Source organism: Lepidochelys kempii, chromosome 3 (genome assembly GCF_965140265.1).
Source record: "Lepidochelys kempii isolate rLepKem1 chromosome 3, rLepKem1.hap2, whole genome shotgun sequence".
Taxonomy (NCBI): Eukaryota; Metazoa; Chordata; order Testudines; family Cheloniidae; genus Lepidochelys; species Lepidochelys kempii.
The window spans coordinates 40,522,660-40,548,772 of record NC_133258.1 but is presented as its reverse complement, the minus strand read 5'-3'; the positions used below and the strand labels follow the sequence as shown (position 1 = coordinate 40,548,772).

General features: G+C 43.7%; 1 protein-coding gene across 9 annotated transcripts in view; it reads right to left on the bottom strand.

The window, feature by feature from the left end:
* The window catches only part of ARHGEF10 (Rho guanine nucleotide exchange factor 10), a 182,391-nt gene that overhangs the window by 57,720 nt on the left and 98,558 nt on the right, over window positions 1-26,113 (bottom strand). For all 9 annotated transcript variants that reach the window (XM_073336205.1, XM_073336212.1, XM_073336211.1 and 6 more), the window contains 2 exons: window positions 22,972-23,147; window positions 1,529-1,644 (listed from right to left, as the gene is read on the bottom strand). In XM_073336205.1, coding sequence (XP_073192306.1) covers window positions 1,529-1,644; window positions 22,972-23,147 — 292 coding nt within the window. The remainder of the gene's footprint in view (window positions 1-1,528; window positions 1,645-22,971; window positions 23,148-26,113) is intronic.

The following is a 26,113-nucleotide window of genomic DNA, read 5'->3' as shown; positions in this document are numbered from 1 at the left end:
AGCTGGGTGAACAGAGCAGAACATATTCACAAACATCTGATGGAATAAAAAATATAAATTTGCTTCAGCCGTATTCAGGACCCTTTAATTACCTTTCACTGAACATTTATACAAGCCAACTTTTGTTTTGTACGTTTTTTGTAGAAAAAAAGTTCAAATCCTTGTGTAAATGCCACATTTGCTCAAATATTCAAAGCAGAGGTACTTGTTTAAGAATCTTGAAAGTTCTCTGTGGGGTTGGGAGTTATTTAGTCAGGTAGCAGAGACAATACCATGTAATTTAGGTGATCCATCATCTTGCAGGAGTATATCTGATACACTCAAAGCAATAATGATGGTGAGCAGTCCATATCCTGAAGTAGTTTAATTTCAAATCGCTAAGAAATTTATATAAATCAAAGTTTCTATCAAAAATAAAGAGAGGCCTTATTCTTCAAATAAATATGAACAGTTCACCCTTTACCACCTGCAAGTAAGTATTGCTTAAGTATTCAATATTCAAAATTGGTGCTTTTTTGACTGGCTATGTAAGTGGCATGGTATTGTATGCTCCTAGCTCCTGACTAGTTTCCAGTCTGAATATTTACAATAATGCACCTGAAATTCACCAAAATTTTGCAAAATTCCCATCAAAATCATTGATTCAGTGAAAATTCCTAACAGTACATTAGCAGTGTTGCCATCACCTGCAGTGTTATCACAAGTCTTGCAATATTTTATGTTTTACTTAATGCTCCGATAATGGAGACAAGAGATTATGTGAGAATCTCAGCTTTCATTTATCAAAATATTAAGCTTCTAGCCCCCATGGTTGCAAAAGTAAAGCTTGAGAATGTGTCCCAAATACACCCTAAAAGGCTCAAACCAGAAGGTGAATTAAAAAACCCTATTTGGCTTAAAAATCATAAAATTGTACAATCTCATGATTTTGGGGGCCTTACTCATGATTTTTGAACATTCAGGGTGAGCAATAGTATAGTTGTTTGCTGGAATATATGGTAAAAAGAACACAAATGTGGTGTGAACACAGCTTAAGCAAATTAGTGTAAAAATACAAATGGATGTTCATGAATAACTTTGTTACAGTATTCACCCAATTTTAACTCCTGTACCATCACAAAAAGAGTGGGACTAGGTATTTGGGGTGGGTGTTAAGATCCTTAGACAGATATGATAAAGCAGCAGTGTAATGCTGTGTAAAACAATCTTCCCACCCCTACGTGGCCCAATCCTAAGAAAGCATTCTTGTACTCATATTCGCTTAGCAGCTACTGGGCAAATGCAGACACTTTTACCCCACCCCACCCCACCCCCCCAAACAACAGAGAGAAACAAGATTAGAAAGCGAGCTGTAATCTAGTTATAACTCTAAACATTTAACAGTAAATCAATTACTGTAGTTAAACATGATTATACGCTCTCCAGGGAGAACTAAAGAATGCTGTACAGAGCTCTCATGAAGGACTGTTTGATTCTACAGCTTTAGGACTGGAAGTGTATTTTGAAAATGTCAGGCTTTGGATGTTACCTGATAGTTTCCTTTAAGACTGCCTATCAGTTGACTAATTTGACTGACAACATTCAAATCATGTAAAAGATTCTGCAAATCATGGTACAGTTGTCCTGGTCCCATATAAAGTTTGTCTGAAATACATAAAAATGTGTGTTATATACAACAAAATATCCAATTCTGCAGCCAAAGAAAAAGTGAAGGTGAGAAATATCAACCTACAAGCTGCTGGTATTTAATTCTATATACAGGCCAGGCTAAACAGGGCTAGCTTGCTTCTTCTCATACACAAAAAACAGATGAGTGTCCTGCTATGTAGAGACACTGAGGATGAATTCACAAGGGGGACTTAGGCACTCCAAAGCTCAGCACACAACGTCCACTCCACAGACATGGTAAAATTGACAAGGGATAAAAAATACCAAAAACATAAAACAAGCCAGAATCAATAAGTAGAGAGCGACCACAGCAGCTCCAGTTACATCATCTTCTTGTCAACTGCTGGAAATGGCCCACCTTGATTATCACTACAAAAGGTGTTTTCCCCCCCGCTCTCCTGCTGGTAATAGCTCACCTTACCTGATCACTCTCGTTACAGTGTGTATGGTAACACACACTGTTTCATGTTCTCTATGTATATAAATCTCCCAACTGTATTTTCCACAGAATGCATCCGATGAAGTGAGCTGTAGCTCACGAAAGCTTATGCTCAAATAAATGTTAGTCTCTAAGATGCCACAAGTCCTCCTTTTCTTATTGCGGATACAGACTAACACGGCTGCTACTCTGAAATCTTCTACTTAGCGTATGCGCAACATGCCTCAGGTGGCAAGTGATCAGGCTTCATCACTGAATTTGGTCCACTGGGTGGATCATTAGCTTCCTCGGCCCAGGCTGGGTACTGACAGGGAGTGCAACATGAACACTGATCCAAGACCCCCGCTCCAGTTAATTAACTTTGGAATCCATTATAGTGAGCAACCATGAGAACTCCCTGGATACTTTGGTTTAGTATATAATCCTCTATATGAATGCAACTGCTCTGAACAACTAGATATACCAGCCCTTTCCCCATAGATATTGTGGGTTCAGGCCACAGCTGTAATTATTTTATTTAACGTGCATTTATTATTTAACGTATATTTATCTACTTATTTAACCATAGGTGTGTCTGACACCTTAGAAAATATAAAACACAAGATTTTTGTGTAGTGCCTGTGAGCATCAAATAGGGAACCGTTGGGTTTACCTCGATTTATACAACTACAGAATGACCGTAACTTTCATCCAGTGTTCTTTCCCCTGTGCTGCATGTTAATGAAAGTACAATGTAGCCTTTCTTAACCTCACATTCAACTCAGTGTGTAAGAAAGAAAGCGTACAGTTAGTTTATTACATAAAATGCAAACAATTAATTCCCAAGTAGAAACTGAGAAGAGGAAGATTTGTATCTGATATCTTTTTACAATTTGCTTTGTACATGAGAAATAACTGAATTAATGCATGTCGACTCCCACTAACTCTGCTTCCAGAAAAAGCTGCATTTGAAATTCCTAAACAGTTCTTTCCCCATTCCCTTCTTTTGTCTTCCTATTCTCTTACGTTTTGGCTAATCAACGTCCATAAGTCATAATTTTTTATTAAGGACCAGATTTTGCCATTCTTATTCCTATGTAGTTGTTGTTTTTCAGCGGGGCTACTCACAAAGTAAAGTACTATGCAATGTGAATAACAGACTGGCAAACTCTAACCCCAAACAGTGAGAATGTGCTGAACACTGTACAAGGCACAAAATGAAACAACCTCTACCCCTCCAGTGCTTACAATGCAAAGACTAAGGGTGTAAAATGAATTTTAGCCTGCTCCCAGGTAGTCAGTAATTTAGCCAAGGAATTTGTGATGGATCACATTTACTTACCTGTCTTATTTTTGACCTCCATTTCCCTAACATTCATGTGTATCTGCAACCTTCTCTGATCAGTAACTAGGTATGGACATAAACCAAACACCCATGAAATTTGCTGAAGCTCAATTCTGAACCTGGATACAGTCTAAACTTCATAGATGGATCTATATAGTGGGTTAAACCAGATCCAAATTTCTTCAGACTTCTAGGAGTTTCAAATCCAAATGCAAACCTAACCACTGTGGTTCACCTATCTCTGGTAGAAAACAAACTAGCAGTGTGCCATTTCCATGGTTTGTTAATTTATTATATAATGGGTCAAAACATGAGTTTGTGCTAAAAGGGACACCTTTCTGTAGATTAGGCCCACTGACCCATCATTGATGATGCAGTTGCAGACAAAGATAATTTATAAGTTAATAGATAATATATGCAAATATTTTGTAAGATAATTTGTCTTCATTTAAAACACCTAATATATGTAAATATCTTAATAAAAAACTCTATTAAAGAACACTACAAAGGCTAGTTTATGAACTATACCAGATTTGTTTCCAATATATTCCTAATTACAATTAGTATAGTTAATACATGAGTTGACATCTAGTAGCCATAATCCACTTGTGTTGGTACTTATAAGTATAGCTATTCAAATGCAAACATTTAAATTTAAATTTTAAATATAAAAACTTCATACAAAATTTAAAGCTTGTGGACCTGATTCAAGGGGGGAAAATAGACACTCAGTTTCCATGCTGCACAAGGCTGAAAAAGCAAGTTTGTGCAATTTCTCTTGTTATGTGCAGAGCCATATCAGTTGTAAAACTGATGCCATTTACTGCAACTTTATGAGGGAGGAGATAACTGATGAGTTGCAAATGACTATGCCTCTTCTCCTCATGATGATTTTATTCTATTCTATCCTAGTCATATTCTTATATCACCCTAACCACGATAGCTAATGAACACCTTCCAGAAGTGAAATTAAGGGATGTGACTAGCATATGCCAAATGTGGTTTTCGTTCAGTCCCTTCTGTGAGGGTTGCTCCTTTTATTATTTATTTTATGTTTAAATATCTACAGCACTATGTGTTTTATTTTATGACTGAAGGCAAGCTCAGAGAACAGCCCCGTATACATGGTATGGGAAGGGGTGAAGTTTGAGGCTATTATTTGATTCTGCAGGAGTTTTCTCCACAGCCTTAGAGGGGGCCACTAAGAAAGCTCTGTCTCCTGCACAGATGAGCTTTATCCTTGCAGTGGACAGATTGTGCCTGAGGATTGTGCCTGAGGATTGTGTCTGCGGTCCTCTTCCTGGAGCTTTAGATCATCTTACAGATATCCTAGCCTCAGACCACTGAATGCCTTGAAGATAATGACAGAGATTTTGAATTTGACTCAATAATTGTCATCTCAGTCTATTTTCTCTGTATTATGCATGTTTTATAGGCTTTTAATAATACTTCAAAATAAATGGATGTAATAAAAGTATCAAAACAAATCAATTAACTCAGGGATTGAGAGTCCATAATGCAGAAGATTAAATGAAAGACATTTTAGGCTCATTCATTAAAGACCAAAAGTTTTACAACAAAAAAGAAAAAGCTAATAGGCAAATGGTATGAGTGAGACGCAAATGCTAGAAGTAAGGAGAACAAATAATAGTTTAAGAATATTTATTCATCTTCTGCTATTCCTAAGAACCTAGGGCAGGGGCGGGCAAACACTTTGGCCTGAGGGCCACATCAGGTTTCGGAAATTGTATGGAGGGTGGGTTGGGGAGGCTGTGCCTCCCCAAACAGCCAGGCATGGCCCAGCCCCTGCCCCCTATCCCACCCCCCCAGACTCCTGCCCCATCCAACTCCCCTCTTCCCTGACGGCCCCCCCGGAACCCCTGCCCCATCCACACACACCCCGGCTCCCTGTCCCCCTTCCTGCTCCCGGAACCCCCACCCCTGACTGCCCCCTGCCACCCCATCCAACCCCTCCTCTCATTCCTGACTGCTCCCTCAGGACCCTTGCCCCATTCAACCACCCCTTCTCCCTGACTGCCCCCGGAACCCCTGCCTGCTCCCTGCCACCCCATCCAACCCCTCCTCCTTCCTGACTGCCCCCCTCTGTTCCCTGCCTTCTGACCACCCTGGCCCCTATCCACACCACCCCCCCAAACTCCCCAGCCCTCTATCCAACCCCCCCGTTCTCTGCCCTATGACCGTGCTGCCTGGAGCACCGCTGGCTGGTGGTACTACAGCCATGCTGCCCGGCTGGAGCCAATCCCGCCACCGCACAGCCCAGAGCACCGGGTAAGGCCGGGCTCTGCAGCTGCGCTGCCCCAGGAGCTCCCAGCCCCACCCCCCAAGCATTGTGGCGGCACAGTGAGCTGAGGCTGCAGGGGAGGGAGAACAACAGGGGAGGGGCTGGGCGAGCCTCCTGGGCCAGAAGCTCAGGGGCAGGTCAGGAGGGTCCCATGGGCCGGATGTGGCCCGAGGGCCATAGTTTGCCCACCTCTGACCAAGGGCCAAATTCAGAGGAAATGAAAATGATAGTGTAAGTTTTCATTAAGGGCCAGATCCAAAGTCCATGGTAGTCAATGGGTGTACTGGCTTTGGATGGGTCCTTAGTAGGCATATATTATATCAGGGAACATAAAACACAAAATAAGCAGGTGTAAATTACATGCCTATGGGACTACAAAGGAGGTGCTTTTCCTGTTACAATCTCTGCCCTCTGCCTCAAAACAAATCTTATTCCCAAATACTGGGTTTTAATTTACATGAACATTTACATTACCTCTGAATTTGATCCCCCGTGGGGTTAACCACTACAAGGTAAGATGTTTTGAAATAGGAATGGCTTTGCCTATACTATGTACTAAGAGGTGGCTAATGACATGTTAATTAACTCTTGTTAGTTAATGTGCTCTCCAGCACAACTTTATTTTCCCAGTGTAGTCAAGGCCTAAATGCGTACGTCACACATTTCAAGCTGGAGATGTAAATTCTAGCTTGGATGGAGCCAGTATGCTAAAAAAATAGAATGTAGCCAGGGCGGCATGAGCTGCAGGAGGGACTAGCCGCCCTCAGTACATATCTGTGGTCTCAGACAAGATCATACTTGGGGCAGCTAGCCCCTCCCAACACTTGCACTGCTGCAGCTACACTTCTGTTTTTAGCACAATAGCTCAATCAGAGCTAATGGGGGTACATCTCCTTGAGCTGGAATTTACACCACCAGCTCAAAGGGTAGATGTACCCAATGAGCACAGAAGAGGCAAGGATCTGTAAACAGCCTAGCCCTTCTGGACAATGACGTGCATGGGGAGAAAGCATGCGGCAGACCATAATTAAGGCTGCACGTTTGTCACGGAGGTCATGGATTCCGTGACTTTCTGGGACTTCTGCGATGGCCACCCCTCCGCCAGCAGCAGCAGAAGTTCGGGTGGGGGCTTAGGGCTGGGGGTTGGGGTGCGGGTGAGGGCTCTGGGCAGCGCTTACCTCAGGGGGCTCCCCAGGAGCGGGACCATTCCTCATCTCCTAGGGGGAGGCACAGCCAGGGGGCTCTATGTGCTGCCTCCACCTGCAGGCACCACCCCCGCAGCTCCATTGGCCACAGTTACTGGCCAATGGGAGCTGCGGAGCCAGCAGAGCTGCGTGGCTGCACCTCCACATAGGAGCTGAGGGATATCACTGTTTCTGGGGAGGCGTGAAGCTGAGAAGGCAGCCTGCCAGTCCCACCAAACACCAACAATACTGGGCTGCCTGCCCCCACCCCCGCACGGGTCCCAGCCCCCACCACAGCACCCGTGGCGCCCCCACGGGCTGCTCCCCGCCCAGAGAATCTCTGGTGCCCCTGGGCTGTCCCCTCTCCCCCGAAGATTTAGGCAGGGATATATAGTAAAAGTTATGGACAGGTCACGGGCAGTAAACAAATATTCATGGCCTGTGACCTGTCCATGACTTTTACTATAAATGCCCATGACTAAAACGTGGCCTTAGTCACAATAACCTATAATAACTAATGGTGATGGGAAAAGGTATGAAAGGGAGACAGAATAACTGAATTAGTCTAAACAAAAAAGGCCAAGTTGATATAAATTCAGGACTGTGTTGCAAAAATGCTTGTTAAAAACAGGAGATGTATGTGGAACCAGAAGTTAATGAGCCAAAATTGGTATGTCAGATATTAGGTCTCACTGGTGGAAAAAGTAAATGAGGAGATAGGCTATTTCACCCATCACTCCCTTAGTAAGCTGCTGGTGGACAGGAAAACACTCTTGAATATTTGTATGGACCTTCACAGACGTTGACACATGGGGAATGTTCAGACGTCAATGATAAAGACCTCTATGCCAAATTGGACAACATTCATCCCATTCTGCAACACGGGAAGCATTCTCCACTCCAAGTTCTCCAATTCATTTGTGATGCAGAGCTGAAAGACACTTTTTCTTATGTGTGGATAGCTTCGAGGATTCTGCTCAAGCTGCCAGTCACGGTCGCAAGTGGTGAGCACAGCCTTTTGAAGCTCTGGCTCACTGAAACATATCTTCCATCGATGATGGCTGATGAGAGACTGACATCACTTGCTATTTTATCACTTGAAAATGCTATTGGCAAGTCTTTGGATCTCTCTGATGCTGTGCTTCAATTCGTGAGGTTAAAGGTGAGAAAAGCGACCTTTTCAACTAAAGGGTTAACATTCTAAGGCAGTCACTGACTGTAACACTATTTCACACTGGCCCACCCAATACAGGTGCACAGTTCAATTTCTTCATGTTAGTACCTTTCAGTTATTCTTAAAATGAAAACGTTTCTATATGCTTAGAGGAAATAATTTTATTTGCTTATATATGGCATGAATAAATACAGATTTACAGATCCCAGCATGCAAATTTATCATCTTATATGACAGGAATATCGTGCATAAATGTTTGTGAGCTACAGCTCACTTCATCGGATGCATACCGTGGAAACTGCAGAAGACATTATATACACACAGAGACCATGAAACAATACCTCCTCCCACCCCACTGTCCTGCTGGTAATAGTGATCTAAAGTGATCATCAAGTTGGGCCATTTCCAGCACAAATCCAGGTTTTCTCACCCTCCGCCCCCCCGCCCCCCCAAACTCACTCTCCTGCTGGTAATAGCCCATCCAAAGTGACCACTCTCTTCACAATGTGTATGATAATCAAGGTGGGCCATTTCCTGCACAAATCCAGGTTCTCTCACTCCCTCACCCCCCTCCAAAAAACACAAACACAAACTCACTCTCCTGCTGGTAATAGCTTATCCAAAGTGACCACTCTCCCTACAATGTGCATGATAATCAAGGTGGACCATTTCCAGCACAAATCCAGGTTTTCTCACCCCAGCAGGAGAGTGAGTTTGTGTGTGTATGGGGGTGGGGGGGGAGGGTGAGAAAACCTGGATTTGTGCTGGAAATGGCCCACCTTGATTATCATGCACATTGTAGGGAGAGTGGTCACTTTGGATAAGCTATTACCAGCAGGAGAGTGAGTTTGTGTGTGTGTGTGTTTTTGGAGGGGGTTGAGGGAGTGAGAGAACCTGGATTTGTGCAGGAAATGGCCCACCTTGATTATCATACACATTGTGAAGAGAGGTTTCAGAGTAACAGCCGTGTTAGTCTGTATTCGCAAAAAGAAAAGGAGTACTTGTGGCACCTTAGAGACTAACCAATTTATTAGAGCATAAGCTTTCGTGAGCTACAGCTCACTTCATCAGATGCATATCGTGGAAACTGCAGCAGACTTTATATATACACAGAGAATATGAAACAATACCTCCTCCCACCCCACTGTCCTGCTGGTAATAGCTTATCTAAAGTGATCATCAGGTGGGCCATTTCCAGCACAAATCCAGGTTTTGTGCTGGAAATGGCCCACCTGATGATCACTTTAGATAAGCTATTACCAGCAGGACAGTGGGGTGGGAGGAGGTATTGTTTCATATTCTCTGTGTATATATAAAGTCTGCTGCAGTTTCCACGATATGCATCTGATGAAGTGAGCTGTAGCTCACGAAAGCTTATGCTCTAATAAATTGGTTAGTCTCTAAGGTGCCACAAGTACTCCTTTTCTTATTGTGAAGAGAGTGGTCACTTTGGATGGGCTATTACCAGCAGGAGAGTGAGTTGGGGGGGGGGGGGGGCGCGGAGGGTGAGAAAACCTGGATTTGTGCTGGAAATGGCCCAACTTGATGATCACTTTAGATAAGCTATTACCAGCAGGACAGTGGGGTGGGAGGAGGTATTGTTTCATGGTCTCTGTGTGTATATAATGTCAAGTTGCAGTGGGGGAGGTTTAGATTGGATATTAGGAAAAACTTTTTCACTAAGAGGGTGGTGAAACACTGGAATGCGTTACCTAGGGAGGTGGTAGAATCTCCTTCCTTAGAGGTTTTTAAGGTCAGGCTTGACAAAGCCCTGGCTGGGATGATTTAACTGGGAATTGGTCCTGCTTTGAGCAGGGGGTTTGACTAGATGACCTTCTGGGGTCCCTTCCAACCCTGATATTCTATGATTCTATGATTCTTCTGCAGTTTCCACGGTATGCATCTGATGAAGTGAGCTGTAGCTCATGAAAGCTCATGATCAAATAAATTGGTTAGTCTCTAAGGTGCCACAAGTACTCCTTTTCTTTTTGTGAAGACAGACTAACACGGCTGTTACTCTGAAACCTACCATTAATTACTTTAGTTTCATGCAATCAGTACATAAGCAAAAGGCATTGATATAAATTCCTTGGAAACAGATGTACTGACATGAAGTAAAAACACAAGACAGAAAAATAATGCTTAAGAAAAGCTCAACTTTATAATAAATATGAAATAGCTCTTTTTTTTTGAGCACTGAAGAGCACAGTTTCTTCAAAATCAGACCATAAAAATCCAATCAAACTGGATTTGATGATAAATATTCATCTGTTAAAAACAATAGTCAAAACTAAGATGGGATATTTTCCTGATTACAATTACAGCATGTTATTGCGATACAACACAAAGTCAGTTGTAAGCTTGAAGGTGATGCCAGGTTTAAATGATCTTGGGAAGGCGATCTGGCCAATAATTTGACATGCTAGCTGTGGTCTGGATTGTGAGGGCAAGTGTACATATTATTTCTTCCTCCCACTGAGCCATCTGCTTGCAGTATATTGAAACTTACAAGAATCCAACACTATGAGGGTGAGGAAGATTTAAATCTGATTTTGAACACAGACGATCAGCTGAGGTCTGGGGAGAAATTGTATTTTTAAAGAGTTCTGATGTATAGACAAAATTACTGTCTTTGGGAAAACTATACTAAATTTGAACTGTTACCGATTCCTGCACTCCAAAGGAATAAGGCACAGATGAGTACTTGCCACAAAAATTGAATCCAGATTTCAACCACCAAGTTCCAAAGGTGTTCTGGATCCAGGATTATGGTTCAACTCATGACAGACATTGGGACTCTGAAAATTCAGATCTGGATTTAGACTTGGATGCTCAGATCTCAGGTTTGGGCTAAGAAAATCTATCTCAGGAATGATGCAGCAATAATATGCTCATACTACTTGAATACAACTGCAGATGTTTCATACTTTTCATTCTAAACTTTCTATTTGATGAAGAGTGGCCTTTCTGTTAACATTTTCACAGATAACAGGTGGAGGTTTTTTTGGCTTTATTTTTTAATGACTGGCAGATTTAAGCAGGAGGCAGATGAGCCTAGAGATCCTCAGCTCCATTTAAGGATGTCTGGGTAGGACTAGGATCTTGCTGGAGAGTCAGTATGATGCCCGGAGAGACAGGTGTCTGTTCACTGCACCAAATGGGTGGAACTTAACGAAGGAAAAAATTGAAACTGTTACGGTGAAGCCCCAAGGTTTTGGGCCTCCGACACCTCTTCATGATATCTGGGCACTAGATCGTGCTTCTATAGATGTTCCACTTTGGAGAGCAAGACACAGGAGGATAAATATACCAGCTGCATGGAATTTGGGAGACCTCGTGTATTAGAGAAAGGTACTCCTCCACAAGAAAGTAAAAGTCTGGTAGAATTATTTACCTGGAAGAGAGTAGCTAAAAAGGACAAGACTTTTATATGATGATTTCAAATACGCCAGCTATGTCCACTACTGATCATTAGGATTAGGGAAAGGAATATAATATGGGCATGGATGTTGTTATACATTTGGAAACCGATGCTGGCACCCACTGTCAAGTATAGTATTGAGTGTTCTTCACTTATAAAGGGAATGAGCTATACAACATGACAGACAATCACCTAAAAAGCTAACAACAAATTTCCACACTCCCCTCATTCCATAAAGAGCCACCCCCATTCACTTTCTACTATTAAAATACACTAAAAACAGATGGGGAAAAGCATCATTTGCAGTTAGCTGTGTGTCTCTAATTCCCTGGCTCTGAAAATTCATTATTAATGTTAAAGCCAGGGACAAAGCAAATGAGTTTTTATTTTTAGGCACTGCACTAAAAAGTTCCTGAACATTCTCTTACATAAGCAAGTGCTTTACATCTGCACCACCACCACAATAGTCATTGATATGTGTCTTTCAGTTTAGTCACACACAATGTTACTGTTCCCATGGATACTTCTGTAACTTGTGTGTTTTAAAGACAACAAACATTTTACCAGCTAAGTGGAATTTTATAACAACAATATTACACAACTAGCCCCCTTCAATCCAAAACCTAAAGTTTACCTATGAAGTAGAATCTAAATAAGCTTCTAAAATGTTAATATAGATCCAATCTGCATAAGGATCCTGAAATAGAAGAAAATCTCTACAAAACAATCCCATACGATGTCAGTTTTAAGTTCATGCCACAGACCCAGACTTTCTACCTTATCATATAGAAGGCCCCTTGTGCTTTAATACGTTGTGCCAAATTAATGATCTCAGTAAATTTAAGTGGGGGATGAATTTGGGCTATTGTGATTCAAATTCTGCTCACTTTAATTCCATAAAACTCACAGCCATGCCATATAGGTGTATGTGGTTTAAAATCAACATCTAGAATTGGACACAAGCGAACAAGAAGTCAGTGCTGATTTTAGAAAATGTGTAATACATCTTCCTGGCTAAGCAGTTTGGCAGCTATGTGCTATACCAGCTGCAGCTTTGGAGCGGTCTTCAAGTACAACTCCAAATAGAGTACAGTAGGGTATCCAGTCTAGGTAGAAAGAAAAGCTTGGAAAGAAAAAGGATGCAAACACTGATGATATTAGGTGCTTTTGGTCACCAACAAAACCTGGGATTCCAGAAGCACATAGTGCCCTCAAATTGTGACTCTCTTGAGCAGAGATTGGGTGAACCCCTTTAACAACTGGGGCAGGAGGAATACTCACCCTACAACTTGAGGAGCCTTCTCATGAAAATTTAGTTGCATTACCCACTCTAACTTCTACAAGAAAATAAACTCCTATCATACAGAACACCCTCTTCATCTAAGGTACTTATATGGCCCCAAGCATCTCACAATCTTTAATGTATATACCCTCACAACACCTATGAGGTATGGAAGTACTATTATCCAGAGCCACAGAGCCTTGTCTGTGGTACAACAAGAACTTTGTTGCAGAGCTAGGAAACTGAACCAGAGCCACCCAAGTCCCAGGCTAATGCCCTGACCGCTGGATCAACCTTCACCTCCCTGTCAGTGCTACTCCTTCATCTTCATGTACTACAAATGTGAACATTGGAGAGCTGTCTCAGCATGCACCTGATGTGACAGATCTTAACACTGGAGATAATTTTATATTCACAATCACCCAACCCAGCAATCACTTGCTCAGGCGAGTAACGTTACTCATGTGAGCAGCCCCATTACAAGCTACAAGATTTCTTGCAGCTGCAAACACTGTGCAAGGTAGTAAGTGTTTGCAGCACTGGGTCCCTAGTGTGTGAGATTATGTAATAGCAGCGAGGAAACGCAGAGGTTTTTAAAAGGAAGTGAGAAGTAGCTCATGCATTGGGATTGAAGTTTAAAGAACATAAAACACTCCACTTAATCTGGCATGCTAGAAACATTTCTCAGAGAGAGGAGCTGCATTCTGCAAAGGCGAAGGAAGCAAAGTAGTGCATTGGGGAGAGTAAAGGACTGGGAGTTTCAATCTCCGCTGGAAAATTTAGGACCAAAATTCACCAATATTGCAGCCCATAACCGTGGGCACTGGTTTGTATCACCACACACCAAGTAGGGCCAGGAGCAGACCAGCTGGAATTGTGGCTATGAGCAGAGCAAAACCCAGAGGGCACTGTTTCCTTAGGAGGAAGGAAAGCTGCTTCAATCGTTCAGCTGCTCCTGCTCCTTCTTCAGGACAGGAGGAGGAACTGAAAGCAGAATGGCCCAGGAACCCCTGCCCTTTTAACTGAAAGTAATTTAGACCACATCACTAATTTACACATTTGCCACCAACCAGGGATATGAAACAATTTTTTACATCTTGCCTCATTTTTGCTGGACACTCTATTGCAGATGTCCTGCTTTCAGGAGCTGACGAGACAGACGCTCTGATCTTTTCATTTTTATTTTTTCCCCTTCTAGACTCACTGTTCAAAATCAGCCATTTCTACTGCAGCTCTCAGAGTAGTATTATTTCTGCTTTCAAAAGGAACCTTCCTGCCACGTCTGATGAAAATGCTGCAAGGGTTTTATATTCTCCAAGCCACTAACAGAAACACAAGTATCCAGTATATCCAGTCAAACTCACGCCTGCATCTGTTTCCATGGTAACTCTTGGAGACATACATAAACCGACTGCAGAAAGCAGAAGGAAACTCAGCAGAGAGAATCATATCTGCATTTTGATATGCTCTTGTTAGTCAACATAACAAATACAAACCACAGAGATCTAAACCACAAACAGATGTGGGTGGAATCTGAATTTTATCCTCAAAAATTTGCTCATGAAGGGAGAAAATATATAATTTAGCTGGGATTAAACCATGGTCCTCACCACCACAGGTGAATCTGTGAAAGTAAAACAGCACCAAACTTCCACCAATAAGACACAATATATTGACTCTTTCTCTCATATTATTATTTCTTGAGCACTGACAACATGCTCAGCATTGTATGGGAACACACAGGAGAGATGGGCCTCTCTCCCTCCCTCTTTCTAAATCTCAGTTAATTTTTAGCCAGGTAGCCAGAAATGAACTGTGCTGTTGCCTGGGTAACAGTATATACTGTATGTCATTAATGAGCAATGTGGCCAGCAGTGGCAAGCCAAGCAATAGCTGGCAGACCCATGCTTCCCACTCAAAAGAGGCCTTATGACTCACTGGATCACTTCCCCTTTTCTTGCTTTAGAGTCAGTCCTTCTAGGTATTCTTGCCCCAGGTTGCTTTAACCTACACTGGGACTGGCACAGATCTGTCCCAAGAATCAGGGAGCTGTAACAAGCTCCTAAATGGCCTTTCTCTCTGCAGCACCATTTAGAAATGTGACACAGCAGATCCATCACCACAAAAGCAAGCAATATGCTAATTTGGAATCCCAATTGCTAAAGATCAAGTAAACTGCAGCCACATAAAATATGACACTTGCCCATAAAGCCCCCCTAAAGAGCAATGATTCTACACTGACATTAATATTAACTTGTGCTTCTACATGCAGAGGGAAGAATGTGTAAGTTAAAGTAGCTTGCTTCCTTTGTTAAACTGCTTTTGGAGGGGAATATTCTGGATTTGGTGAATATAAGGGATTTAGCACAGGACATTCATTTTATTTATTTTGGAAAGAGACAACCATTCTCCAACAGGAATACACCAAAAATCAGTAAGTCATATCCACTGCATTCTGACCCGTCCCCTTGTTTATTACAGGAATGTAGGGTGGCGTCTTTTTGCTCTAACTTACTGTACACTTTTCTTTGAGTGAACTGGACCTAACTTGCATCCCTTTTATTAAATTTAAATCAAATGGCATTCCACTGGGCCCTACATGTGTGATCAACCTCTTCAAAAAGCCTCTGGACCAAGAAAGAGCAACAAACCAACACAGCAGAAAATAACCCACAAACAAATCCAGTCACCCACAAAGATCATCCAAGAGGAAGAGGAGTGGGCATATTAAAGAAATTCAGAGCATGAGAGTTGTTTAGCATATAACAACACTTAAAATACTAAAACAAAGAATAATAATTCACAAAATACCTTGTACTTGGGCAGCCCTTAAAACATTCAAAGCAATTCATCCTCACAACATTACTGTGTGGGAAACAGATTAGTATTATAATCCACATTTGAGAGATGGGAAAACTGAGGCAGAGAAGTGACGCAACCTTCCCAAGGTCACACAAGCAAGTCAGTGACAGCCAAATATTAAAATTCGGGACTTCTTGAACTTCATGCCCATTCCCCAGACCACATTGTCATGGAAGATAAAATCACTTATGGAGAGATAGTGAATCCTTTACTCCTACATGTAAACAGTTATGTACAGGAATAGTCTCACCAAAGTTCATGTGAGTCCTGTTCCTAACTACTCACTAGTGGGAGAAAAGGGTTCACTATTTGGCCCTACTGAATGGGAAAGATACATTGCCAAGAGTATCTGGTCTAGTGAGATTTTCAGCAATTTCCTAGTCTAAGATGTCTCCATATTATTTATTTCCCCTGCCTGGTTCTCTCTGGGTCCAAAATCATGGCATTTGCTTCTCACCTTTGATACAAAGTCGAACTTTATAATAATGCCCGCTGTGACACTGCACCCCCTCTTCTTCATAGTGATATTATTATGATATGATTATAGTGTAATTATGATTCATTTTGTATAAGATGGGTCACGTAAGGTGTCATTGGAAAAGTTCTGATTTGGTGAATGTGACTGTCCTATTTGTATACATGTATTATTTTTGTATCTGAAGTTATGAATATTGACTATGTATCAGTATTTCACATGTAGTCACACCTGGGTGACGCCCATTAGGCAAGATGCTTCCAATCTAAATAGCTGGTTGTAAAGGGCTCATTCAGGGTAATGGGCCATTAAGGAAAACAATACGCCTTAGGAAAAGCTTATCCCCCACCTGGTGAACCTTGCTGAGAACACTCCTGACAGCCTATGGATAATGGGGGCTGTGACTTGTAAGGGCATGTGACCAGCCCACATGACTCTGGACTCCATTTTGGGTACCTGTATTTTTCCACAAACTGGTCTGGGAACTGAGTTTGGAACAAAGGGTTCCCACCATATAGAAAGGCTATATAAGGCTGGCAGTGGCATCATCTGTTGTTCTTCACTCCATCACAACTCAACACCTGAGAGAAGCTCCGAAAGAAAAAGATCCCAAGCTACAAAGCAAGTGCAGCTGGTCCTTAAGAATCTGCAAGCCTGCTTGTATCATCAGCCAGGGAGAGAATTTCCTAACTCATAACCTATCTTTCTAGTATCTTAGGCTTAGTTTGCGGTTTTGTTTATTTTACAAAGTAATCTGCTTTGATCTGTTTTCTATCACTTACAATCACTTAAAATCTATCTTTCTGTAGTTAATAAAGTTGTTTTAAACCAGTGTGCCTTTAAATGAAGTGTCTGGGGAAAAATCTCAGCTTGATTAGCTACCACAAGTGTGTATATTCTTCTCCCCATTGAGGGAGGGGCAGGCATATTAATAAGCTTACACTGTACAGATCCCTGTGCAATGCAAGACTATATAATTTTGGGTTTATAGTCCAGAGGGGGGTGCATGCCAGGGGAGCTGGGAAACTGGCTGGGGTCTACTGTTTGCATGTGGGTAGCCCAGTTCAGGTGAGTGGCACCACCTGCTGTTGTGTTGGATGATAACAGGGCCTGGGTGAGGCTGGCTGTGTCCCCAACCCAGCTGTGTGTTGGAGAGGGGCCCTGTGGTTCCCACAGACCCCAGATTGCACCCAAGGGTGACAAGCCATAACACTAAGATCTTGCAAATATTATGGGGATGAATCAAATGCATATATATCACACAAAAGCTTTCTTTGACAACTCATCCATGATATTTTTAAGCTCCCAATTAAATATCACCATAATTTTTCTGGCACACAATACTTCAAGAAGAAGGAGACTATCCAAATTGTATTTCACACTAACAAAGAAGCAGGATTACTCTGAAAATATTTCTACTTTCATGTCTGAATGTTCTGTTCCATATAGTTTCTTATACTGCACTCATCCCCATAGTATCCGAGCTCCTTTCAGCAGTCCAATGAGTAATCTAGCACATGTCATTTAGCATGTGTCCGACATTTAGCACACTTCTGTTCTCTCATCCTCCCTCCAGGAGAAGTGTGTGTAGTGGAATGTTTTGTTTTGGATTTTTCAAAAATAATACACACATAGACACATTGCTACATGTTTGTGTTAGAAACGGCAAGCACAAAGAAATGCACCTGAATGTAGCTTCTTCAGCATTGTGAACAGTTCATTTATGGACTGACAGTTTACTGGATAAGGAAATGAGGATACTAGGTGATGGCCTATATGACCTTATAGTTGGTGTTTTAAAGACAGAACTGTATCCAGACTCATTCTGCAGACAGTTCACTAGGAAAACCTTCTGTAATACATTTGCTTGGAAGGATTCAATGGGGAAACCCAGCTGTTAGCATACAGAGTTAAGATAAATGTTTTCATTTGAAACGCTGCAGATGTGGGTTCTGATCCATTACACCATTGTAAATCAAGAGTGATTCCAGTGAGATAAACGGAAATAATTCTGATTTGCACCAGTATAAATGACATCAGAATCAAGCCCTATTTTCAAACTGCAAACATAAAATATTTTGCTTTAAATATAGTTGGAGGATGTAGGCAGTGGTAGCGGCTGTTGGAAGTCATAGTATATTGCACTAATTTCATATAGGCAGATCCCTGCATGAAGGATTCTGCAAAACAATGGGGACCTTGTATTTCCCCACATTCACAATAATGAGAGCTACTCAGGAAAACAGGGCTCAAACTAAGGCAACTAAACATGAAATCCAAAAGCCACAGCATAGCAAGGAGCTCCCTCCAAAGGGAAGAATTCCCTCCCTTTTTGCCCAGGCTACACACGTTTTCATGCCTAGCGAAGGAAAAAAGCAGATTTGTACTTCAAAGTAGCTTTTTGCTACTATTAAAATTTGAGAACAAATGTCATAAATTTGCTGAGTGCAAAAGGTGTTCACACAGCTCTTGTTTCAGACTAACAGTGGCAGTTAACGCAGGCCCTTGATTTGAATGTATTCATAAAACCTTTAAAACACCCTCCATTAGTGCAATATAACTTATAGGATGAATTTAAATGCAGGCTATTCAATTCTCTGCAATGGACAAGATGATGTTTTCCTCTTTTATCTCCATCTTTCATCACATGGATCAAGCAATAATCTTAAAATGCAAACGACATTTTAGTCAGCATTTTTATGAACCTGAGCGCATTACAAGAATCCCACTGACTCACTGTAGTGATTAACAGAAATGACTACAGTGAGAGAATAGAACAGAGTACAGAGCTACACAAATTAGGCCAATAATAACAAGATATGATGTGACAGTTGCCCCTTTATACAGAAGGTTTTGTGTGGGTGAAGGAATGCTATGGTAAAACAGATGTAATTACCAACAATCCTTGTAAGGATACAGTTGTACCTCATCAAAAATCCTTGCTGAGACAGTCAGTAACATGAGAGTATCAGTCTTATGAAGTCTAAATACTTCACTGCCAAGGCTGCATCTACAATTCTCCTTTTCTCAGTCCTCCAGACAAGGCAAAGCTAATCCTCATGCACTTAATGCACTTACATCTAATCATAATTTCTGTCTCTCTCCTTCTCTCTCTAATTGCTAGTAGTTTTAGAAACTGGAAACATGATGTGAAATAATGGTTCCACTGAAGTCAATGACAAAACTCCCAGTTGCCTTCAATGGGGCCAGGATTTTGCCCATAGGACCCCGAACTGTCTGAATAAGATTTTTTTCTCTCAGAGTTTAACGACAACCTATATGATGCATTTGGGGTTCCACCGGAGCAGCTCTTTGAAGCATTCTGAAAGTACAGAGGTAAACTGCATAGCTACTGCAGTATACATGCAATGATACTCACATGCATGTTAAGAACTTTGCTAGTTCTCTGTCTATGTAGCAAGATCATATTTTCTGGGTTCCTTTAATCTTTAGCAACGAAGAGAGCAAGAAATAGGAAGGAAGTTCCTCAGGGTTTAAGCAAGATTCAGACCAATCCAGTACAAGTCTGTATTCAGAGTGGTTGGTAGCGCATAAACATGCATGCAGGTAGACTGTGGGGTTGCTCTCACTTTTCTTTCATGGTTTCTGATTATGTTTCATTAGCTTAATGGGGGGTGCTCCTTATTTGGGAAGGAAGGGTATGACTACTGTTGAGGACTCATATATTCCTTTGCATATCTGCTATCCTTCTGGTCTGTCTTCTCTCTTTTATCTCCTTCCTCTCGCTACGCCACTTCCCATACTTTTTGATGTAATGATCCTGTTTTGGATGGTGGGTGAGAGAATGGGGGTAACAAAATGAACAGAACTTAGCCACTTACCTAATCAATGCCCAGCTAAGCTAAGCCTAAGGCTTATTATCAGCAAAGGAGAACAGAACCTGAGCCTGTTGGTGTAAATAGGGTTGTCAGGTGTCCGGTTTTTGATCAGAACACCCGGTTGAAAAGGGACCCTGGTGGCTCCAGTCCTGCTGACCAGGCCATTAAACGTCCAGTTGGCGCAGGGCTGGCAGCTTCCTAACTGGCTCCACACGACTCCTGAGAAGCAGCAACACATTCCTATGGCCCCTAGGTGGAGGGACGGCCAAAGGGGCTCTGCGCGCTGCCCCCGCCCCGAGTGCCAACTCCGCAGCTCCCACTGGCCAGGAACTGCGGCCAATGGGAGCTGTGGGGGCGGCGCCTGTGGGTGGAGGCAGCACGTAGAGACGCCTGGCCGCACCTCTGCCTAGGAGCCAGGGGACATGCCGGCCGCTTCTGGGAGCCGCCTTAGGTAAGCACCACCCGCACTCCCTCCCATACCCTAACCTCCTGCCCCAACCCTGAGCCCCCTCCTGCACCCAAACTACCTCCGAGAGCCCGCACCCCCTCCTGCACCCCAGTCCTCTGCCCCAACTCTGAGCCCCCTCTTTCACCCAACTCTCTCCCAGAGCCCGCACCCCACACCCCCTCCTGCACCCAACCCCCCTGCCTCAGCCCTAAACCCCCTCCCGCAACCAAACTCCCTCCCAGAGCCTGCAGCCCCTCCCACACCCCAACCCTCTGACCCAGACCGGAGCGCTCTCCCACACTCTGAACCCCTTGCCCCCAGCCCAGAGCCCCCTCCTATACTCCACAACCCACATCCCCGCACCCCAGAGCCTGCACCCCTCTGCCAGAACCCTCTCCGCCCCCAAACTCCAACCCGCTGCCTCAGCACTGAGCCCCCTCCCACACCCAAACTCCCTCCCAGAGCCCACACCCCAACCCCATGCTGCACCCCAACCCCCGTCCCAGTCCTGAGCTCCATCCCGCACCCAAGTTCCCTCCTGGAGCCCAAACCCAATCCCCTGCCCCAGCTCGGAAGTCCCTCACACACTCCAAACCCCTTGGCCCCAGCCCAGAGTCCCCTCCCGCACCCCAAACCCCTCATTTCTGGCCCTACCCCGGAGCCTACACTCCCAGCTGGAGCTCTCACCCCCTCCTGCACCCCAACCCCCTGCCACAGCCCAGTGAAAATGAGCAAGTGAAGGTGGGAGAGAGCAAGTGACAGAGGGAGGGGGGATGGAGTGAGCAGGGGCGGAGCCTCAGAGAAGGGGCGGGCAGGGATGAGGTCTTGGGGAAGGGCAGGGGGTGGGGCAAGGGTGTTCAGTTTTGTGCGATTAGAAAGTTGGCAACCCTAGGTGTAACACAGAGAGTAACATTTTCAAAAATGACACAGGCTCTTAGGCCCAGTTCCTCAAAGGTATTTAGGTGTCTAACTCCACTGAAAATACCTTTGAGGACTGGGCCTTCGGGGACTAAGTCCCATTGGCTCCTAAGTAACTTAGGCACATTTGAAAATTTTACCCAGAATCACTTAGGAGGGAGTGGCAAGAGAACTCTGCTACCCTTGGTGATCAGGAAAGTGCTATATATTTAAAGATAGATCCCAAACGGCTCTGAGGTACAATATTTCTTTTCGGGCACAACTGTGGTGAATGGCATGAAGCAAAAGCCAAGAAAGCCACATTAAATAAGTACAGAGTGACATACTGCATTGATTCACTACTGAAACTGCTCTAAACCACAGCTCTTGAATAACTCAGAAGGAGTACTGCCAGCTAACAGCGAGGGTTTAGAATGCACAAAGAGAAGAGCTTAAAATAAATGCACCCAAGCAAAATACAGGATAAAAAATTCATTCATTGCATATGGAAAGACTAATGATTGAAGCCAGTTTACATGTTGCGCATAAGGCTGACCAATTCTAGGGACAGTTGGCACAGCATGTAGATAGGATGTATCTTAAACAGTGTATAAGGGAAATAAACTCTTAAACTTCAGGGCATGAGATCACTTCTTTAAGGAAGAAGATTCCCCTATAGGCAGGTTATCCCATTAATGCCTACTACAGTAAATCTTGCACCTTTCTCTGAAGTACCTGGCTCTGGCAACTGTCAGTAACAGGCTACCAGACTATATGGACTACTGGTTGGATCTGGCAGAGGAAGGGATCTGCACCTGCTCAGTAGGTAGGATTTCTGGGCTGCTTGAATGGGCAGGGCGACAGGGAACTTGTGTAAATAAGCCCCTCCAAGCAGGCCATTGTATATCCCCAGCCCTCTCTTTCATGCCTGCTAGGGTTATGGAGAATGCAGCAGTTAGTACACACTTAAGCCTACAGTAACATCTGTGTGGCTCCAGCAGTAATGGGGGCAAAGGAGAATAGGGAGGGTTGTGGAGGGAAGCCTGTACTTTTCCAGAATAAACAGAAAGATTTCCCTTTGTGGGAAGGATCTCTGGAGGAGATGTCACCTTTTCGTCCCCCACTGCCAAATGCTATGGCAAGCTCCCACCAAACAAGCTCTATTTTGGAGGTGTTGGTCAGGGGGACTTCTTTGGTATATATGGTGTCTCCTGACTGCCACTCAGCTGTGAAGAAACCTCCCAGAAACGTTTCACGATCACCTCTGGAGGAATCTTCCCCACCACTAGCCATGATCTTCTTACAGCCCTGTAGCTGCAAAGCTCAGGGGGGTACCAAAGCTCTTGAAGGCCCTGAACCACAGATGCTGCTAGACCCAGGACAGGAGCCAGAAGTAATCAATACAGTAAAGTTTGATGTCTTGCATTTCCCAATCATAGTCACTACTGAGTGGCATAAATAAAGGTGAGACACATACTAAGTCAAAAGTCTGGTTAGAACTTCATGCATTTTCAGAATTTTTTAAAAATTATTGTACATAATGCAAGAATAAACATACACAGAATGCTTTCCTTTTTGCTTTCAGTCACCCATCTAAATCTGAACCAGGGCCTTAATCAGAAGTAAAATCCATCAGTAATGGTGCCTGCCACTTACTTGGCTTAACATTAACGATGACATTCTCGGCCGAGTGCTGAGGTGGGAATCTGCAGTTCTCTCCTGAGCCTTCACTGCTGCCATATTCTATTACTTCCACTTGTCCAAGTGGCACACTCCATTTTAATAAATACCTTAGGCCAGTTGCCATGATGCCACTGCTTTCATACGAAGAGCTGGAAGATGCATAAATTTTTGATTTTTTGAGCACCTGTATGTCTTTCATACGAGTAGTCATTTTATTTACTATTTTGATTTGAAAAATATGCCTACTACATAGGTCTCTGTAACATGTGCAACACTATTTTTAAAAAAATCACACCCATCACATTGAGCAGCATTGCTGTGTCTTTTGCTCTTTACACAACAAACATAATTTAAAGGAACTACACTGGGTACAGTGGGGTCCAGGTAAACATGTTTACTAACTGTATATATCATGCAAGGCCTAGCTACATAGACACACTGCTGCTCAGGCTAGCCTCTGAGGACATTTGGAACACAGATGACAGAGAGGGTCACTAGAGGGCTCACAAACTATTTAAAGTATATTACCCAAGGGATTACCCATCATGCCCTCAAGCTCAGAAGACTTGGACTTTGATGGGTGAACTGAACCTCTCGAGAATGCCCTGCTCCCACCGGTCAAACAGTATTAGATTCTCATCTGACCTCAGCTCTCATGTGTAGGGTTGCCACCTTTCTAACACCACAAAACTGAACATCCCTGCCCCGCCCCTTCTCTGAGGCCCCGCCCCGCTCACTCCATTCCCCGCCCCCTCCATCACTCACTCTTCCCCACCCTCACTCACTTTCGCCGGGCTTGGGAATGGGGTTGGGGTACGAGAGGGAGTATGGGCTTTGGGCTGGGAGTTCAGGCTCTGCGATGGAGCTGGGGATGAGGGATTTGGGGTGCAGGAGGGGGCTCCGCGCTGGGGCAGGGGGTTGGCGTGCAGCAGGTGAGAACTCTGGCTGGGAGTGCGGGCTCTGGAGTTGGGCTGGGAATGAGGGATTTAGGGTGCAGGAGAGGGCTCCAGGCTGGGGCAGGAGGTTGGGGTACAGGGGGGTGAGACCTCCAGGCTCTGGAGTGGGGCTGGGGATGAGGGGTTTGGGGTGTGAGAGGGGGCTACAGGCTGGGCCAGAGTCGTGGGGCATGGGATCCCAGCAGTGCTTACCATGGCTCTGAGGAAGCGGCTGCCAGATCCCTGCAGCCATGAGGCGCATGGGCAGCCAGGCAGCTCTGCATGGTGCGTGCTGCCTTCGCACCTGCAGGCACTGCCCCTTGAATAACTCAGTTCCCATTGGTCACAGTTCCCAGCCAATGGGAGCTGTGGAGCTGTTACTGAGGGCGGGGGCAGCATGCAGAGCCTCCCAGTCCCTGGCCGCCCCAGTACCAAGGGGCTGCAGGGACCTCGTGGCTGCTTCCAGGAGGACCACGGAGCCAGTGCAGGTAGGGAGCTTGCCTTAGCCCTGGGGCTCAGCTGTGCTGACGACCGGACTTTTAATAGCCCAGTTGGTAGTGCTGACCGAAGGTGCCAGGGTCCCTTTTTGACCAGGTGTTCCAGTCAAAAACCAGATGCCTGGCAACCCCACTTGTGTGGCACAATACTATGTCTTTTAGGTTTTTCTTTCCTCTGAAGAAAGGAGATTTATCTTTGTCTCCTCTTCCCTGATGAATCCCATCAGCAGATGTGCCAAGAAATAAAGCTTCATGGATAGGAGGGGATGGGCTAGAGGGGCAGAGAGTGGTCACTATCAGCAGTGTTGTTCCTTTGCCAACCCTACAAGAAACGAGCAAGTATTACATTGATCCTTTATGGATTTAAAATCTATGAAGAAGCCCCAGATCCGGACGCCTCAAAGCTGCAGAATAGTATGGCTCCTGATCTGGATAAACAGCTTGCAGCTGGGCCCATCCCTAAGTGGAATGCACAGCGGTTGGAGGTGGAAAGCCCTATTGTTGATGTGAGAAAAGCCTTTATAAACACATTATTATAGGAAAGGTGTGGGTGGAGAACTTGTGAGAGCTAGTTCAATTCTGAACTGCTAGAGAAAAAATAACCCTGTACATTTTAATGAGACATCTTTTCCTGTGTTAACAAATCCCCATGGCACATGTGTACCACATTAGACAACACCCCCAAGCAGGGAGCTAAGTAATGGTCAAGCCCACAGGAAGAGGAGCATTGTGTTTGATTACTGTAACAATCACCTTAATAGCAAACACAGAGACTCAGCAAAATCATGGACTTTTCACATGAGAAAAGAAAACAGGTTGCATTCTGCCACTTTAGGAACAATTACACAGAATCCAGGACAAGGTGTCACAGGAAGGACTAAAATAGGCAAAAGAAAGCAATTTTCTTTCAGTGAATCACAAGAAAATAGCCAGGTGTGACTGAAGGACTGAATAAAAGGGAAAGGAGAAGAATCACAATTCCTGGTTAATAGGAAAACAGCTTGTGAACATCTGAAGAGCAAAGTGTTATTAAAAGTCACTTTTCACTTGCTGGTATCGTTTGAGACTTAGCACTAGTAAGATTACACAAAACAGGTAAGGAATACTTCATGGTATTCACATTTCAGAAGTGTACTGAAGACATCACATTGGGCTGAGAAAAGCTGCTAGTTTTAGTTTAGTTAGTTAAAGGCAGACAGATAGTTAGAGACGTTCCTTGAGGAAAGAAAGAAAGAACTTAATGGTCTCTCTATATGTTCTCTGTCACCATGCACCCATACACAAAGGGAAAAAAATTACAATACAACCTACATGTTAAAATGTGTGTGACTTGGCACACGTGAAAGTGACAGGCTAATAGCACCAGTTATAGCCAGCAATAGGACAGAAAGCACTATGCAAAAGATACTTTTTTCTAAGCACCTCAATCTTAATCCTTCAGTTTTAGGCTTCAGGGATGAAGGCCTGGCCCAACTGATGTTAATGGGAGCTTTGCTATCGACTCCAATGGTTCCAGGATTTCACCCCAGCTTTTTTATTTTTTAACAGTAAACTCGACCAAATTACAGTTTTGTGTGTGTGTGCATGTGCACACAAAGAATCAACACCAGACTGAGCTCCTATTAACTCACTGTCACCCATTACCTAACTCAAGGCCAACACTCAGGTCTTCAGAGGTGAAGA